An 18903-nucleotide genomic window follows, 5' to 3' on the forward strand; every position below is an offset into this window, starting at 1 on the left:
CACACACACACACACACACACACAGTATTTAAGCCTTAGCTGATGTATTGTCTTTATTTAACTGGTTAGAATCATCAGTGTTTAGTAGTGCACTCCATAATACCTCAATCGTTACATGGCATAATGAATGAATGGTTTTACAGAATAGATGTCAAATTCAAGAAACAATGTTTTACCATCGCATGTTTGCTTTAAAAGCAATTGCATGATGTCCTTGTGGCCGTCGATGCACACAGACCTTGAGCATGTGGACCCATCAGGCTTTTATGTCGGCCAGACATTTGAAACATCCTTTGCGCCAATATGTTTGACCTTGAAATAGGAACGACATTTGATCGTTTTATTTATATGGTGGTGATAGATCTCAATGTTGAGCCGATTGGCATTTTTGTCTTTTTCCATTTTGCTCTGTCTTATTGAAAGCTTTGACCATGTCTTACATTGCTGGCATCACTTTTCAAAACTCAATTTAAGTGACATATTCCATTAAGATAACATTCATAAAGAGTGAATGGATAAGAGCAGGCAGGGATAGAAAGGAGAAGTTGAGGCTTATAGCAGCTAAATGGAGCCAAGTGAACTATTCGCAACAATCAAAATAGTAGAACGTGAGTAATCAACCAATTTTCCATCACAGTAGACTTTGCGCCAAATTTTCCCACAAAGAGGACATGCGAAAGAACCCAGTCCCACTACTAGTATATATTTATTGTAAAAACAAATGAACTAGTATGAAGTTATGTAATATATGTGTATTTTAAACAACCACATCATTTAAAATTGATATGTAACAAATAGCATCTGTGTTGGTGTTCAACAACAGATATCCACAACTGGTGGAGCAAAACATGTAAACAGACACTATAACTCACATGCATATTCTCATAATACTGGATGTCTGTGTAAGTCTATGTAATATTATTTTATATTTCTTTATATTCTCTCTTTGTGTTTCAAATATAGAGTTCTATTATTCTTATTCCAAACAATACAAAGACATTAAAAGCAAGGCTGAAAAAGATGAGTGATGAACTAGCCTTTCTTACACGGGTGCGCATACAAAAAGGATGACAAATTTTACATTTCTGTCGTTGCATTTTCCTTCCAGGGAGCCTCGACGTCCGACAAGTCTGCTGCCGGCCGACTGCAGCTCGGCTCCGCTTCTGGGTAGGGAAGATGAGCCCTTACCTCCCGGAGCGGAGGTCCTTCCCCTGCGGCTGATGCAGCAGGACTGCACTGCTGTTAAGACCCTACTTTTGAGGCTGAGGCGCACCCTACAGGAGGTGGGATGTTCTTACTCGCGCACAGATATTCAAATGCCTACACAGGCTTTCCACCAGGAGGTTTTTTTTTGGATCAATTGCTCACAACCGGAAGAGAAAAAGTGCAGTTAGCCTCCATTTACTACACTGCCAGGGGTCTTTTCAGGTTGTAAAATGCAGGAAGTTGTTTAAAGCAGCAAGGCTTTGGGCTAAGGATATATGTAGTGATTACATCTGGACACAATCACCTCCCCCCCTCCTTTCTTTTTTTAATTAACTTGATTTCAGCTCCATTAAATCACCACCGAGTGGACCCTACATATGCACCCTCACCCTCACTCTCCCTCTCTCTTTATCTTTATCACCTTTTGTAATTTAATCAGTGTTGAGAATAAGGGCAAGAAGTTTACTTACGCACACACGCACTTATACTGTACATTAAAGTGCCTGCATCCCTTTGCTTTCAAATTGGATTTGCCACTATAGATGCAAACATTATCCTATTTTGACCCGGAGTCTCTCGCACTATAAGCATCATCCATTTAAATTTCTTTCGAATACCTACGTGTAATTATTGATATATTTTCATTAATACTCGCATCATTTAATGTAGCTTAATTTCTTCCAGGTTAAAACTGTAGTAAAACCTTTGACTAAACAACATCTAGCCATGATGCTTAAACAATTTAAAAAATTAAAATAAAATAAAAATGTTTCCAAAATGAGGCAAGTTATAAACGTTACATCATTCTGATTTAATTTATGAACAAAAGCCTCAGAAGAAGCAGAATTCTATGAATGCTCACGCAAAATTATCTTAAGAGGCATATTTTTCCAGAAAATGGTTGAGCTGTATTTTGTGAGACTTTGGAGTTCCGCTGTATTTTTTCCATGAAGTACATTTCCATAGCAAAGAGCTGGGTCACGGTGCCGGTTTCCGTGAAAAGCTCTAAGCACATCCATTAGCACTGTGTCACCAAACAGGTCCATAACCTTTTACTGAATTTTGTTTTATTAAAGATGCGGAAAAATCCGTATGAAAGGTAGCGTCACCAGACGTCCGAACTATTAGCATCTTTAAAGTAACATCAAAGGACCTTTCCGCGAATTTGCTTCCCACCGATGTTTACTCGGTGGACTTCTGTGAAACAGACATGTAACACCTTAAAAATAGGCATAGTGAGCAGTACTTGATGATATAATGGTTTAAAAAAAATCTTACTCAGTCAAGAGAGTCCGGGTTCGAATGTAATTTGCATGTTCTCACTAAGTTCACGTGGCCCAAAAATCAGGATAGTAGTGCAGAATATTATATTCGTGGAAGAAGCATTTGCAGATGAACCGAAAGGGAGGAAAAAGGCTGTTATTCAACCTGATACTTGCTTGTGTTCCTGTGTACACCACTTGAGCTTCCATTGTGTCTCCATGTGACTCGGCATGTCTTTGTCAACTCCATTTTATCCGCTTGACCTTTTCGCGCTGAGCACCCAGCTGTTCTTCTTCTGTGTTTAGTGTAAGCGGTTCCATTTGTTCGTTTGAAACCAAAAATCAGCTTGCATCAGTCTCAAAACAAAAACAACAGGAGGTAGCATACTAAAAAAATAAAAACCTGTTGGAGTTCGACTATTATACGCCGTGATCCAAGCTTACGCTTGTGTTGTATGAAGTTGATTCCCCCTACTTCCTGCCAGAAATGACGATGAGCTGCGAAGAGATTCTTCCGTTTACGATGGCGCCAACAATGGTCCATAATAGGCAATTATAAACATATTTGGAGTTCTGTCAATTACTTGTTAGGGTGTGGTCTCGACAGTTTACTTCATAAACTACAGTTTGGGAGAGCATACATTACATGATTTTAATATCAGATACAATGCAAACTTTCTATTACGGTACAGCTGATGGGTCAGTATATTTTGTCAAACATGCACTTCTTCACGTCCTACGGAGACCTGAAATATTCTCTGCTGTTAGTTTATTGGGTTAGATGGCCAGAAAAAAAAAAAAAACATTGTCATCCACGTTTTCTATATTGTTGCCCAATACAAAATATTTTCATTTGTCACTGTCAGTCGTAGATTCCGGCATAACAGCCCCTGAAATAAAACCACAGTAGGGTACTTGTAATGGCAAAGAAAAAAGTCGTGATGATAACCATAGAAAAGAGAATGGAATGGGGGGGGGTCTGTTTGCTTGATTGACTATGAGCAGTATAAAAGTAATTATTGGTAAAGTGTCACTGACAATTTAGTTGTTCACTTGGGTGATTTTCGTGCGGGCAGCGTTGGTTCTGTTCCCACACAACGATGAGTGAGTGAATGGTTCTAATTTTACTATGTGCCCGGTGATTGACTGCCAACCAGTCTCGGGTGGTGTTTCTAAAAAAAATAATAATAATAATAATAAAAAATGGATGGATGGATTGCATGTATTCATTTAAATAAACAGATGCTAATGTTACAAGCATCTGCTTCACACCTATTGGATAGTCACTAACATGGAAGCGTGCCAACGAATTCAATTTCATTCAAACCCAATGCATCGTGTGACATTTACTATATTGTCTTCATGCTAATTTCTATGGGTGTTAAAATGAAACTCACCGCGACTGATAAACATTTTCCAATAGTGACGTTACTGACAGTATGTGGAAAATTGTTTTGAAAGATGTAAATCATTGTCAAGAAACAAAATTATACAATTCAAAACTTGTCTTTATACATTGAATATAGAATAGGTTGAAGAGAAATTTCCAAACATTGTTCTGTTTACATTTTACACAACATTGTTCGTATGAGATCGAAAGGCGGATCGGTGCAGCGTCGGCAGTAATGCAGACTCTGTACCGGTCCGTCGTGGTGAAGAGAGAGCTGAGCCAAAAGGCAAAGCTCTCGATTTACTGGTTTATCTATGCTCCTCCCTCATGGTCACGAGCTATGGGTTGTGACCGAAAGAACGAGATCCAGGATACAAGCGGCCGAAATGAGTTTCCTCCGCAGGGTGTCCGGGCTCTCCCTTAGAGATAGGGTGAGAAGCTCGGTCATCCGGGAGAGACTCGGAGTTGAGAGGAGCCAGATGAGGTGGCTCGGGCATCTCATCAGGATGCCTCCTGGACGCCTCCCTGGAGAGGTGTTCCGGGCATGTCCCACCGGTAGGAGACCCCGGGGATGACCCAGGACGCGCTGAAGAGGCTATGTCTCTCAGCTGGCCTGGGAACGCCTTGGGATCCCCCGGAATGAGCTGGATACACTGGCTGGGGAGGGGGAAGTCTGGGAGTCCCTCCTAAAGCTGCTACCCCCGCGACCCGACCCCGGATAAGCGAAAGAAGATGGATAGATGGATGGATGTTTGTATGAATATTGGATTTAGTCTGGCTGATGTGTTATTTGTACTCCGATGGCCATTTCATCCTTATATTAGCATACCTGTACATAGGAATGCGATTACAGGGGTGTGTCAGACAACCAAGCCCGCTTTATTTTTGAAGACCATTCATCATCTTTTGACATGTTGCCTCGGGCTAGTGCAAGTCATTAAATTTTGAGCTCCCAGGCAGTCCACCATCCTTCCCCCGTCTCCCCACTTCTCCCCCAATTGCTAAATCCAAAAGGCTTTTTACTTGAACCACATCTAATTGTCGGGACAGTCGGGCTATGTAGCCCATGGGATACGAATGACCTTAAACAAAATGTGTTTATTTTTTGAAAGGCCAAAAAGATAAGACGGAGAGAGTGCCCCGTCGTCTCCCTCCATGAGGTCGGGCATTGATCACCAATGGCACATTTAGGACCACGTCGCACCTATAATTCTTAGGAGTTATTGCTTTTTAAAAGGTCAGCATATCTAATAAACCGGCAAGTTTACATTGTTCCCAGAGCTGACATGTCTCGCAGGTACCTTAGATTATAAAAGCTGACAAAATGGACAAAGATGACACTTTTAGCCTTCTCTCGCTTAGCCAAAACAAAAAAGGTCTCCGATTGGAAAGTGATTCAACCAGTACGAAAGATTTGTTTGTTCCTCAAGGAGATCTTTGGCCGAGCAAGGTCCTATTTATATTTCAGAGCCGGTGGCATGGTGGCTAGTTTTTAGCACCCGTCTCACAGTCTTGCGGTTTGGGCCTGAAATCTTAACTCTGAACTTCCCCTGTGCTTGGGTACTTTGTCTTCCCAGGTATTCCGAAGCAAGCAAAACCACGTACGCTAATGATTACATTTATCTTATTTTACAGAGCACAGAGACAAGTCCTGCCAGCAGTCTTCAGTCTCTACCCATTAGCCCCTGCAGTGAAAAATCCCTTCCATTGAAGGTAAATCCATATTGTTATCTAAAAGTTGTTCCCCTCATGGCAAAAGTGTGTCAAATGGGCTGACCGAGGATCAGCTGGACAGCAACTTAGTTTCACAGAACAATTACACATGCGCGCCCTCTTTATTGACCCACATGGATGATCAGTGGGAGAAATTTAGGCTGCGACACAGCTTGAAGACAGAAGCTCACGTGGAAACAGCTCACATAGAGGAAAAGTATGTAAGGCGGCGGAGGCTGATTAAAAAAAAAAAAAAAAAAGTGACTGTTGGAGATGCACAGTGAGGGCTAATTACCTACACTGAAGTTTGACATTGAACTTCAATAAGGCCGATAAACAAGACAAAATATACTATCGTATTGTCATTTATTTTAAGAAAATGAGTCCGCCTGGTGTATTTTGCCCTAGCCAAATTTCAGATGTTTCCCTTTGGGATAATAATGATACTGGTCTTAAAGACAACTTTTAGTACGAACAATATCATCCAATATCTATTTTTCTGTCCATATAAAATATAATAGTTTTTCTGTTGCATTTCCATCAATAATAGCCAACAAATATGTGTCTTGAACGACATTGTACAGGAAAGAGTTTCTTCTCCATGAGAGAGGAACATTATTGATCCTAAATTAGATCAGAAAATAAAAGCTTCACTATCATTGTAGCATTTACTTCAAAATTCAGACTGACCTTCCATCAGTGCAAAAGTCTTTGAATAATGTCATTGCTATTTGTTTTGTTCTACAAGGTAAAAGAGAATGACAAAAAGCCATAGCAACCTTCGCCACGAATACGGAGCGCCCAAAATATGCCACATGCATCCAGGGAATGACTGAACGAATGTCACAAAGTGTGTGCAGAGTTGTCGCTCGTCAGTTTGATGGATTGAGCGTGAGCAGGAGTGATGAAATATCGTGAAACGCCAGGAACAGGACAGTGTTTTAGTCGAAGGAATGGCAGGTAGAAAGTTAAAGTTTTTTTAAAATATTTTTTAAGGTCAAATTTAAGATGGCTCAGGGCAGGCAACTATGGATCAGCCGAGGAGTGAGAAGATGAGAATTTGTCCGGCACTCAAGTAAATGTCTCTGTCGGAGTAAAAATAATCTCAGCGAGTCACCTGAGAGGCTGCAGTGTCACACAGCGCCCCAGTTTAGTTTTTTTTTTATTTGCCCTAGTTGCAACGTTTTAGTGCGTTAAAGAGCTCCCGCTCATTATGTGTATTCAGAGGAGCGTTCTAGGACGGCACAGGTAATTTAAATGACATTTGTGTACATTCACCTCTCGTTTCAAGGCACACTGGGAACATCTTTTTATAGGCGAGGCATTCATCACCGTGTCAGAATTTGAAATTAATAATGTATATTGGAACGTAGCCCTCACCGAGGATGCACTTCCTATTGAAGAGTACACCCGTGTCATAACAGCATGTATGAAAACAGTTGCTCCTTGACTTCAAAGTATAATTTGCTCCGTCGACAACCTCCCAATCAACTTTTCCCGATTGAAATAAATACAATTGCCCTGAGTCTGTTCCATTCCAAGTTCTATGCATAATGATGTGTGAGACAAGACTATAATAGTTCTTTTTTTCCCCCCTCCAGTTTTTAACATGCTTGATATGAGCTTCTGGGTTTGAATGAAAAGCCAAAAATAATGAAATGTGAAAAGGCCTTTTGCATCTCAATTATTCATTACAACAACTTCTTCAATTTTAGACTCAAAAGATGAAGACTGGAGAGTGAGACACTGAGAGATTTTTTTTTTAAATAGAAAGCACAAACACAATTTAATTATTAGACATGTTTTAGCTTTGGAATAAAATTTAACTCCCAATTTCTAATATTGTGTTGACATAATTTTATGAACAAAATATGCTATAAAAACATTGAAATAATAATTATTGGGCCCTCATATAAGATTTCAGCTCAAAGAGTATAAAAAGGAAAATCAGTGCCGGCACAAAAGAATATGCTACTGCAAAGTAAATTTTTGACTTGACTTGCGCTTTAAGTCCACAATAAATTAACACTTTTCATCAGCTGCAAAAGGCAGGTAGGTAAGTTATTTAAGGAGGAACAATTCACAATTCATCCATAAAGTTTCACGAAACCTATGGAAGGAAGCGCTTGTGGAACGCATTAATGATTTCTAAGTGCCAGCGTGCACCTCCAACAGAATGTGAACAAATGGAATCATTTCTGCTAACCTGAGAAATCTAATTCATCTCCACGGCCTCTTCAGCACGCTTCTGATTGCGAGCATGGGGTGCCTTCAACCGTGGCACAAAATCACATTAAGTGGCTGCACTCCGTTGATTCTGATCAGATTTCTTCCCTCCCTCAGCCCCCAGCTGAGGCAGTTCCAATCACATTATTTTAGAAATACATTCTCATGCTCCACTTTTACCATTCAATGGAGTACTGAGAGATCGTCCCGAATACCACCTGATGGTTGAGTTAAAAAGCATGTCGCTGTTTCTTTGTTCAAACTTTTGTTTTTGTTTCACAATATGCAGTTTCATGGGTATTTGGGATGTCAAAAAGGAAAAGGCTCTCCGGATTTTTCAGACGTGTTCATCCAGATGATAGGTTGCAAGATGTCGTGGGCATGACCTTTAAATATTGACTCTTCCTTTTCTAGCCCTTGACAACATGAAATGTGGTAGGCAGATTGATCATGAATCAAGCAACAAAAAAACACAAGACCAAAAGGGCGCGTTCGGAAATGGGAGTGCCAGAGCCGCTTTAAGTGGGCAGACAGAGCGGCAGCACGTCAGAGCGTAGAAGCTGTTCATGCAAGGCGATCGTTTGTAAATTCAAAAAAGGGAGCACGGTCTGCGTCTCGCAACACCGGCACTCTAGAGTTAAGGCATCAAAATTTATTTCTAAGTGCACTCAGGTTGTCCAGAACAGTATTTAAGTGGCGTTTGCCTTTTTAATTTTTTTTTTATTTAACCCTCACCAGTGTCAACCAAATTCATTCAGCCCCTGAAGCCATTTTTCCCTTGTAAATTGAAATTTGGTAGGCGTACAAAAGTCTCCTTTAAGAAACCTGAATTCAGCCATTTTGATTTGAAGGAGACATTTTTGGCTCATTTTACACATTTTGAGGGTTGCTCAAAGCCGATTTTGTCCAGCCACTACCAAATTTGATCATATATTAATTATGGATGGAACATTACAAAGTAATTAATCTAAACTAATCGTGACACAAGATCAAAGCCGAACCAAATATTTTAATTACTGAATTAATTTAGTGCTAAATAAAAGCATGGATCTCGATATTGAGAAAAAAACCTGTGTGGATGGAGCAAAAAAAAAATATATATAAAAGATTCATGCTTTTTGAGGCTGATTCGAGGGGCAATGTTGAAGTTATATATCCTTGACTTTGCCGGCTGTCCATTCAGATAGATGACTCTCCAAGGATCCCTTAGACACCATCATGGTCTGCCTCAGGCCCTCTCCGTCTTCTCCCGCCCTCTATCCATCCTTTATCTCATCTTGTCCCCTTTCTCGCGTGTTTTTACATTTTCCTGTCCATTTTTCTCTTCTGAAGTAATGGCTACCTGACCACCTGTCTACTTTTCTCAAACTTGTCTTTCTAACTTTTTCTTCCCAAAGCCTTTTATCCTTTGAGAAAATTTCACTCTGTGTAGCATTTTTTTTTTTTAGCAAACGAGCTTGTGAGGATTACAACAGCTGGAGTTGGAAGAAAGCGCTTCACATATAGCAATGGGACAATCACAACAAATTCATTTACAGTAGCAGAACAGGAAGACTGCAGGAATAAGAATAAGTCTCCACATGACTTTTAAAAATGGACAATGACGGAAATTTCCTAACACTCAAGGTGAGCTCATTAGGGAGGGAAGCATCGGCAACAGAAAAGGCTCGATCCTCTCTGGGGCTCCGCTTAGTCCTCACCACTTCCAGTAGCATCTGGTCTGTAGGAGAACGCATCATTTCTTGCTCAGCGGGACATAGATCTTACTGTCATCCGCAGAAAAGTGGAAGCAAATGCCATGTTTTCGTATTTCAAACCTTCCAAAAAGCCAGCATGTTGCCTGAGATCCTCCAACAAAAATTATTTATACTTTACAACGTAATTATGTAACTATATATGTATTTAATTATGATTGTAGGGATGATAATTCCATCAAATTATCTCGGAAAGACTGAAAGGTTTCAATTACAAGAAGATGAAGCTGTTTTCTGTGCAAAGGTAATATTGTAGCTGGCAGTTATACTTCCTTAATTGTTTTGCATGGAACCTCGTTAAGTCTCATAACTTTACAGAATCTTCGATGCTCTAAAATCTCTACTTTTTGCTTGTGTTTTTACTTTTCCAGAATGGACTCCAAGTGTCTTCAATCAGTCCATTTTTTTGTTGCGAGATAAAATGTGAAATATGAACAAGTTTCAGATATGCCATAACGTAACAACAACGGACCAACATATTCGACTTCATAAAACTGCAGCGTTGAGTGTCATCAAGTACATATGCAACAAACTGTCTTGTTTCTTTTCTTCAGGACTGGAGCAGAGAGGAGATGTTGCTGCAGCAACTAAAGGAGAAGGACGAGCTGATTTTCCGACTGCAGAGTGAACTGGTAAAAATCTCTATGCGTACACCATCGAGGTGACTTGTATGAATTTATAATCTTTAATGGAGATGGAACAGTTTTTCCTCAATTTCGATGATTATGGGGGGAGAGCATTACGAAGCAAATAGGTCCAAATGACCAAACAGCTTCATAATGCACAATTGACATGAGTTTTATAAATAAATAGTGTCTATGTTTCTAATGGACCCCATCCCCAATTAGTTGCTGAATGTGTCATTCACTTTTGACAAATAAATAATTTTTCCTCTCTGAGAAAACCCCCCCAGCAGGTAGTAACTTAGTGTAACTATCTGTAATGTGGCAGTTGTGCATTTAGTGGACACATCAGCAAACACAAATCACCAAACACTCCCGAGACACAAATATTTGTGTGTAAGTCATTTCCAAAAGTATCTACCATGATATATATATCCTTTATAAAAAGTTAAGTGCTGAGCCAAGCTGAACTCTGTTGCTAAACCATAACAGCATTCCGTCCGTCCGCAATATATCAGAGGAATAAAAGCACGGTGACCTCGCATATGTTGTTCAACGCGCAGTTTTAAAGATGCTCTAACGTTACCTGAAGTCTTAAACGACAATCGGCCACACTGGTGTGTGTCAATTTTTATCTTCTGGAGGGAGCCAAATGACTGATTTGTTTCTTGCTGTTTTGCATCATTTCTATTTAATAGCACACAATGCGAGCAAACAGACTCCCCCCCATAGGCAGTTAATAAAATACAATTTGTGGCTTGGGCTATTATTAATTTTCATGGATGAACGGCATCAGACACTAAAACATTTAAAATGTGCTCTTATAAATTTACTATGGCCGCACTTTCTTCGACTTTTGGACTAAATTATTCAAACAACGAGAATGTTTTGACGCAGTTTTAATTCATGTGAATCAAGGCATAATTAGCTTTGAAACGTTGATCGTGCGATTTATTTTTAGCCCTCTTTAAAACTTCAATATGTCCCACTTGTATTTTCTGTTAATGACTAAAAATGTTTTCTTTTCTACTGAAGACCACTCAAAATGTGCAGTGATTCAAAAGCCCAAAAATAAAGGTGAAATAATTGATGATCAAACAAATGACTCTATATCTTACATGTCTATCTTACAAGATGCGAATTAATTCAATTTTTATTCGCTGACACAAATAGGGAACGGAGGTTTGGGGTGCGAGTCTGAACTTGAATCTGACAAGAGTAATAATAACAAATTCAAACTAACCAACATTACTCCTGAATTGTGATTTAACATAATTATTGGAAAAAAAAAAAACAACAACCCCTAATGAAACACATGTCAATGTAATGCTTAAAAATGGCTCTGAATCCTCAGTCAGCCTAGCCGATCATGTCAAGGGCAGTTACGCAAGTTAGCACCTCTGTTACAAAACTAGAAAGTGCATGCTCGTTCAGACATGTTTTCAGAAACACACGCATCAAAAATTTGGTTGGTTGTTTAATTTCCCAATTAATAGGCGGGCAGGCACTCAAGAGACCCAACTCTGTTTATACAAGCAATTAAAAAGTCAATTTCCCCACAATCTACCCCCTTTAAGTGTTGTTTGCCACAATATTGTCATCATTGTCTGTCCGTCATTTGTCACCTGCTCTATCGAAGCGGCACAACGCGGACATGATGCCAGGCCTCAATAGGATAAATGTGCCGGCATCCTACGGCGGAGCATAATGAGAGATGCCAGTCAGCAGCCACTGACTTGAGTCTCATTTGGCATCTTTCTCTGATTTGCTGTCTGTGTCGCTCGCATCTCAATCTTGTCAGCCTTCTTTTGTCTCTCAGTCTTTTGAATCGAACGCCGCCTTCATTCCTCTATCTCATCAAGCTGTCCGTGACACTTGCATCGCTTACCTGTTCTGACAAGGACCATTTACTTTGGTGCACGTTAATGCTTTAATAACTAACCAAATTATAATCAGCAGCGAACATGATGGACTCTGCGACCGCAATCCCTCTAAAAGATGCCGTGTCCCATTGAGTTGCCGCGTGCCTTTTTGGCTCTGATTATATATTTTTTTTGTTTGAGAAGCAGGTTTGTGACACAACCAATTTTTGATAAGCTAATTTCAAATTTTGATGAGCAATTTCTTTTACAGGTTAATCCCAAAGACTTTTCTTAAACAACACTATTATGAGACTATAACAAATGAACAATTGTTTTCTTTTTATTTATATTATCAACATTCATTCAACATGCTGCCTCAGATTCAGGAAAACTGTCTGGTCGACTTGGACACGTTCCTTGTCGGCAGAACAACAACGCAGGATAGAAAGCAAAAAAAACAACATATCTTTACCTGCCTCCTACTTATTCATGGTTCAAATATCTTTTAAAATCTCTGACTCACGTCTCTTTTTGCCAGCTGTATTCAGTTTTCCTTCAGAAGCTGCGTAAAGTACACTGAACCTACAAACCCCAGACCAATGCTGCATTTCATTTAGTTAAATTGACAGAGACAAGCTTTTCGAGCTCGCTGGCGTGTACCTCCTATGTTGGGAAAGAGAGAGGAAACCTTGCCTGCCGCTGCCAAGTTTAAGTGCGCCACTTTGAAGGAAAAGGCAATTCGTAGCCAAAGCTCCACCCGCCCGCGTCTGTAAATCTGCCAGTGGAAACCTATTAATTATCTCCTACAAGGACCTGCTCACAGGCCGGCCATCACTGGCTGTCACTTTTAACAGCTTTCCCGCTCTTCCTCGCCGATGCATTTTGCTGAAAGGACTTTGCTTCAGCCCACGACGTAGCGCTGTAAAAAATGCAGACTAGCTTTTCAAACGGGCAGTGAGATGTTTTTAAAACACATGAAATTTGTGGACAAATTTGTTGTTGGATTGGATGAGGACAAGTTTCATTTTGATAAACCACTACTATTTGCAGACTTTACACTAAATGTTTTGAGAGACTAAGTGCCTTTTTAGATGCTGCTGTTTTGGTTAGCAACATGGTTCAATTGGCCCGAGCAGCTAATGCTTCAAATAATTTTGACCAGATTTTTTTCCTTGATGGGATTGGGGAAGTTTGTCTCTTAAAGAATGCCCAGCAACTTATGATACATAAATCTTAACTTCTCCCAGGATTCCTAATTCATTCAGTTGTTCAGATTGAAGTCCACACCACATCAACGCCGTTCTGAGTGCAGGCAGGGCCGTCACAATAATTTGTTACAGTGTAAAAGAAAAGGCTCCCGGGGTAAGTAGTGCAGAATTCCAAGAAACGTGCAACCTTCTACGAACGTTGCCAAGCACATAAAATGGCTGTCTGCAACTTTGTGTGGTCAGGGGAAAAGTGGACAAGAAGGACATTCAAGTGAACTTCATGACTTTTCCATATATATGATGAATGTTGAAGGTTGCTGACATTGTGCACTTTTTCTGATTCACTCCATTTGATGTGCTCTTTTTGCATTTTTGGGCCGCGGACGGCTGATTACGTATTTGTTTGTTGTCCTTACAGGAGAGTGCCAAAGCCGCCCTGAAGATAAAAGACTGCCACGTGAGCGACCGCGCCACACAGACGGAGCACATGGGGCCAGAGGTAAGCAAGCTCCAGAATCTATTTTAGCCTGAGTCTCTTCTCTTGCTTTACTTTCCCTCCCATCTCCTTAAGAGCATCTTTTGAAGCTCTAATCCATCATACGTCCAGTCGTGAAAATGCTGTGACATTCATCGGTTTGTCCGCTACCTACCTCCTCTTCAATTTCCACAATGCTCAGCAGAGAGGACAGTGTGCGATGCATTTCAACCGCTTTTGACACGGCTTCACCACCAACTGACATTATGGGAGCGCTGTCGACGTAATGAATGTCTCCCTGTGCTGGAAACAGGGTCGTTGTGTTTGGGTCACTTTCCCTTTCTGATGCACTGGCGACAAAATAAGTAACGACTGCAGCACTTGGTTTGAAAATAGAACGTGTGATATAACCGGTCACCCGAATAAAATCCGACTATTAGCATGCTGTAAAGTGCGACATGAGGTACCATAAGCAAGCGACCTGCGTTGACTCTCCTCTACCAGTTAATGTTGTCCAGCGCCACAGTGTTGAGCTTCAGGTGCTACAGATGGAGATGACAGATGGCCCCGTGTGTGTTTTCCGACTTACAGAATTTAGAGTAGGCCGACATTGTTTTCATGTTCCCAACACTTTTTAACTGCCACATATAGACTGCGTCATATCAAATGGGGAGCCTGAGCTGATTGATTTGCAATTACGTGCGGTCATTAAAGCTTCTGGTTCAAAGAGAACGTTAAGGTGGATTTATGTGCACGCAGTTCCCCTTGAACCAGCATTCACCTCTCAATTTAGACACTACAGATGGTTCACATACCTGCAGCCTGGTTAGCACTGGTAGGCTGTTGGCTTCATAACTGGCCTAATAACTCACTCACTGTCAGCCATTTTGAAAAAAAGAGTTCTCCATATTGACAGCTTTCCCCAAAAAATACTGCCAATATCTGAACCAAAGAGAGAACCCATAGAGGGAACTGTAAATTTGAGTTTTTTGATTGATTGATTGATTGATTGATTGGTTGATTGAACATTTATTGATCCCAGGGATGGGGAAATTCAGGCCCCAGCAGTATTCATACCACAGAGCGGGTATATAAAAGACACACAGATGGCATGAGCGCAACTCAATAGGCTCTTATAAGGCTGCCCACAACAGCGCCACAAAGAAGCCAGTAAGTGCAAAAGTTAAAAGCCATCAAAGCAAAGCAACAAGACAAAAGAAAAAAAAAAGTAACAGAGACCAACCAGCCCCTAAACACCAAAGAACACCCCAAAACACACAAAATAGCCTCCACGGGGTCCATAAACAGGTGTAACTGCAGCCTAGTTCAACGGCGCCCAATGGACCGTGGTCGTGAATCGGTAAAACATCACAAAACAGGCAAACGTGTGAGCAGCATCCTGGGCACCCAGTCGGGGCACGTGCAGATGGTCATCATGGGGCTGGCACGGCCAAGGTCCGGTTTCTAGTCCGTGTTGGTTGTCGCTAGTGAATTTCCAGCATTTTGGCCTGATGTCATTTATACATATTAATCTGTTACTTTGTTTTTTTTTTCACATTTCAGGCTTTTATTACACCCTTCTGGCACCACACACCTACTCCCACTAATGCTTTTCCAATAATACACTCAGTGATGGCCTCGCCCTATTGAATGCGCGTGGCTTCTGTCGGCTTAAGCAAGCAAAAAAAGTGAGGCTTTGCGTGTGATGTGGCGAGTTCCTTGTGTCTATTTGTCATCGCCTGGGTGTGTGCGCATGCTTTTTGTGTCGCAGCCATTAGTGGGCGGATAGCCAAGTCAATAATGTCTTGAAAAACGTCAAAGTAGCTTGAGTGAAATAAGTTGCGTTTATGCCACAGACAGTAGCATTAAGTCATTATTGTGTTATGTGTGTTGTCATGCCTCATGGCGGAATTCAATTATAAGCACGGCAATGCCATTAACGCAGAATCCATTTAGCTGAGCTACTTGTTTGTTAAAGCTTCATTTCTTAATGTTTTGTTCACTTTGTCTTGTGGGCATGCTATCAGGGCTTTTTGAGTCAGACCTGTTGTGTTGTGTACATCGATGTTATGGAATGTTATGATTTAAAGGTGACATTATTCAGAAAATGAAGGCATTTTAAAATAGTTCCCTTGTTCCTCATTAAAACTTTTTCATTCAACGTTAACAGTATGTAAAGCATCAAGGATGACTTCAGACGTGATTTCCATTTGTAACATTGGATGAAATTACTAGATTTTATAAATGTATGTAAATAATTATGACGCCGCAATGACTTGCTCACAGACGATCATATTTGCAAAAACAGGCTGCTAGCAAAAGATTTAATTGTTTAATTTTGCACTTAATTGATGACACTCGGACATGTTTGTATACAAACAATACAATTATTATTATTATTATTATTAATTTATAACAAATTGAGTTCTCAAGTGTGGTGCTATTTTTTTTTTTAATCAGTCCTCTCCTAGAACTTGAATTATTGAGTTCCTTTAGGTTTTTGCGCTCCTCTGATCAATATTTCATTAATTTCATTAATGCTCACATCTTGATTTAATGCACGCCAGGAGTGGATTGAGAATGACTTGCTGCCGTGACTAGATTCCATCTGTGGGCACAGAAACAATTTTTACACACATTTCTCAGTGACAAATTAATATTTTCCTCAGGTATAGAATAATCATCAGCACTGTCAGAAGTTGAAAGCATTCTAATGCATTCTTTTGGAGAGGCTGTCTCGGAACTGCTGTTTTTCTTCAAAAATAAGCTATATTGAGACTTATATATCCATTTAGCTAAATTATGCTGCTGTCCTGGTAATAATTTACACCCAGATTTCCTCTTATTATTATTATTGTTATTATTATTTTTTAATTCTGCTCCAAAGCCATTTGAAAGAAAACATTGCTGCGTGGCACAAGAGGGTACACTGTGTTACCGGCTTATTCACTGTTTCTCATTTTGTGTTCTTATCCAAATACTGTATTTATGACTTTGCTGTAGTACTATCGTAGTGGAGGTTAGTGATAGACTACAGCATATTTAGATTTATGTGCAAATCCGGTTCTGATGCCACCAGGAGAACAGAACTCCTTGGTAAACCCTGCATGAATTCATAGCTACCAAAACGTAATCTTAAAGATTAAAGAGAAATCTTCTCAATCCTGCGTAAATCCACACTGACCTTAGTCTCCTTTAACAAAGTATCCAAATTGAAGAAGTCTGGCCTGCACACAAGCATACATCTTGTGATTTATTCTAAGGCCAGCACCGAGAGTGGCTATGGAGACTTCCATATGCTCGGCCCCTCCTCTCTTCAGTGAATGGGCTCTTAATTAGAAGAGCATCTGGCTGCCCGCTAGCAAGGTAGGCTAGTAAGCGCAGGTGACTCCGCACAGCAGTGGCTTGCAGCATGTGCGTCCTGATTTCAGCCCCAACCACCACCTCAATGCCACCCACTTCTTGTTCCTGTGACCATGCTTGTGAGAGTGTGTAGGATGATAATGCAGCTATGTAGGTTAGGTACCCCGGTGAGCTATTGGCTAGCAACAGCAAGAGTGTCTGAAAGTGGGTCAGCTATTTCTACTTCTTCGGCCTCTTCTTGCAAAGGTCAAGCGTCCCACTTTGTCTTGCTCCATCTATCCGCTGAAGCTGGACTCAAGCACATGTCCCAAATAAACAAATGACCACTTTAGAGTCAACCTAACATGGATGTCTTTGGAATGTGGGAAGAGGTCAGAGCATACTGAAGAAAACTCGTGCAAGTATGGAGAGAATAACACACACGTGACATGCATCTGGCAGCTAGCAGCTTGTGGAGAAACTATTGTAGCACTCTGCGTTTGCTCCTTCTTGATGTCACATCACTGACAGATGGACTCAAAGGCACAACACCTCCTTTGCTCACAAAAAGCAATCGATAATGATGGACAGAAGTATTCAACAAGGAAAAAAAGTTTTATAATCAAAACACAGTTAATCACCACCAAATGGAAGGAAATTATATCCTTTCACTCTGTCTCAGACATGTCGTTTTGAAAAACTGCAGTGAAGAGAAAGCTTGGTGATGCAAAGAGCCAATTCCAAGAAAAACAGCAGGCACATTTTTTTTTGCTAACCCTCCCACGAACGGGTCACAAATCTTGTTCACATTCTGAAGAACTAAAAAAAATGTTCCCAACTGTTATCAATGAAAATTTTGATTTTTCTTTTTTTCATCGTGTATGAGCTTTACATTTTCTGTTGATATAGATTATTGCAAAGCTTTCCCTTCTCTGGGAATTTTTGAAAAATGACTGTCCTGAAAAATATGACATCATTGGTGACTCGATGTCATCAACGCCACTTTCATCACATTAGTGTCATCTTAAAAAAAAAAGAAAAAATCTGAAGTTGTGCAACCTCTGCTGTCCTCTTCCACATCAGGCTGCCTCGTCGAACGGGGGGCCACGCATTCACCCAAAGCTGACAAGCTGTAATATTGCAAGAGACGCAAACCCAGATTGAAAAGTGTGACCTCCTCTCCTCTCATTTTTCAATTGTGCATTTCTAAAAAGGGTAAGATGGAGAGAGCGAGAGAGAGAGAGAGAGAGAGTGAGCAAGTGAGAGAGAGGAAGTGTGGCCTGAGAAGGAGAAAAGCTATTTTACGCCCTGCAGAGAATCTTATGAGCTTGGAGGTATGGTAGCTGTTTGAAAGTTTTTAGAGGGGATTGAATAGATTGGAATTGCTTTATTTCAGCAAGCTAATTTCATGGGCATTCCTATCAGGAAGCTTTTATGGAGGGAATCAAAGGCTCTTGATGGTTACTTCTCTCTTGTTGCCTTTCTCATTCTCACGCTATTTTCTCTAAATGGCTTGCAGCTTTTCTTCAGCTGCTTCGCCTTGTTCCATATCCGCCAAAACTCACCCTGTCATCATTCAACATGATTATTTACATATTGTGCTCAAGACTTGACTGCCTTGAACTATGTGTAGATATTAAGGCTAAAAAGGAGTGGATTTGAAATTGAATATGTTGCATTCTCGATGAATCATAATGACACCAGCCATGAAGGTGGTTGGTTGGCTTTGGGGGCAAAGTTGAGTACCTTCCATACTTTTGAAAATGATTTTAAAATATAAAATAAAATGTATTCTATAAATGGAATCTGGGGGACAAAGTGGACTCTCGTCATTGGGAGTTG

At 40.5% G+C, this 18903-nt stretch overlaps 1 protein-coding gene across 1 annotated transcript in view; it reads left to right on the plus strand.

The window, feature by feature from the left end:
- The window catches only part of ccser1 (coiled-coil serine-rich protein 1), a 73956-nt gene that overhangs the window by 23420 nt on the left and 31633 nt on the right, over window positions 1-18903 (plus strand). The window contains exons 7-10 of the mRNA XM_085909541.1: window positions 1109-1283; window positions 5494-5571; window positions 10106-10183; window positions 13663-13743. Coding sequence (XP_085765667.1) covers window positions 1109-1283; window positions 5494-5571; window positions 10106-10183; window positions 13663-13743 — 412 coding nt within the window. The remainder of the gene's footprint in view (window positions 1-1108; window positions 1284-5493; window positions 5572-10105; window positions 10184-13662; window positions 13744-18903) is intronic.

The sequence above is a fragment of the Syngnathus leptorhynchus genome, chromosome 4 (genome assembly GCF_054491065.1).
Source record: "Syngnathus leptorhynchus isolate UIUO chromosome 4, UIUO_Slep, whole genome shotgun sequence".
Lineage (NCBI taxonomy): Eukaryota > Metazoa > Chordata > Actinopteri > Syngnathiformes > Syngnathidae > Syngnathus > Syngnathus leptorhynchus.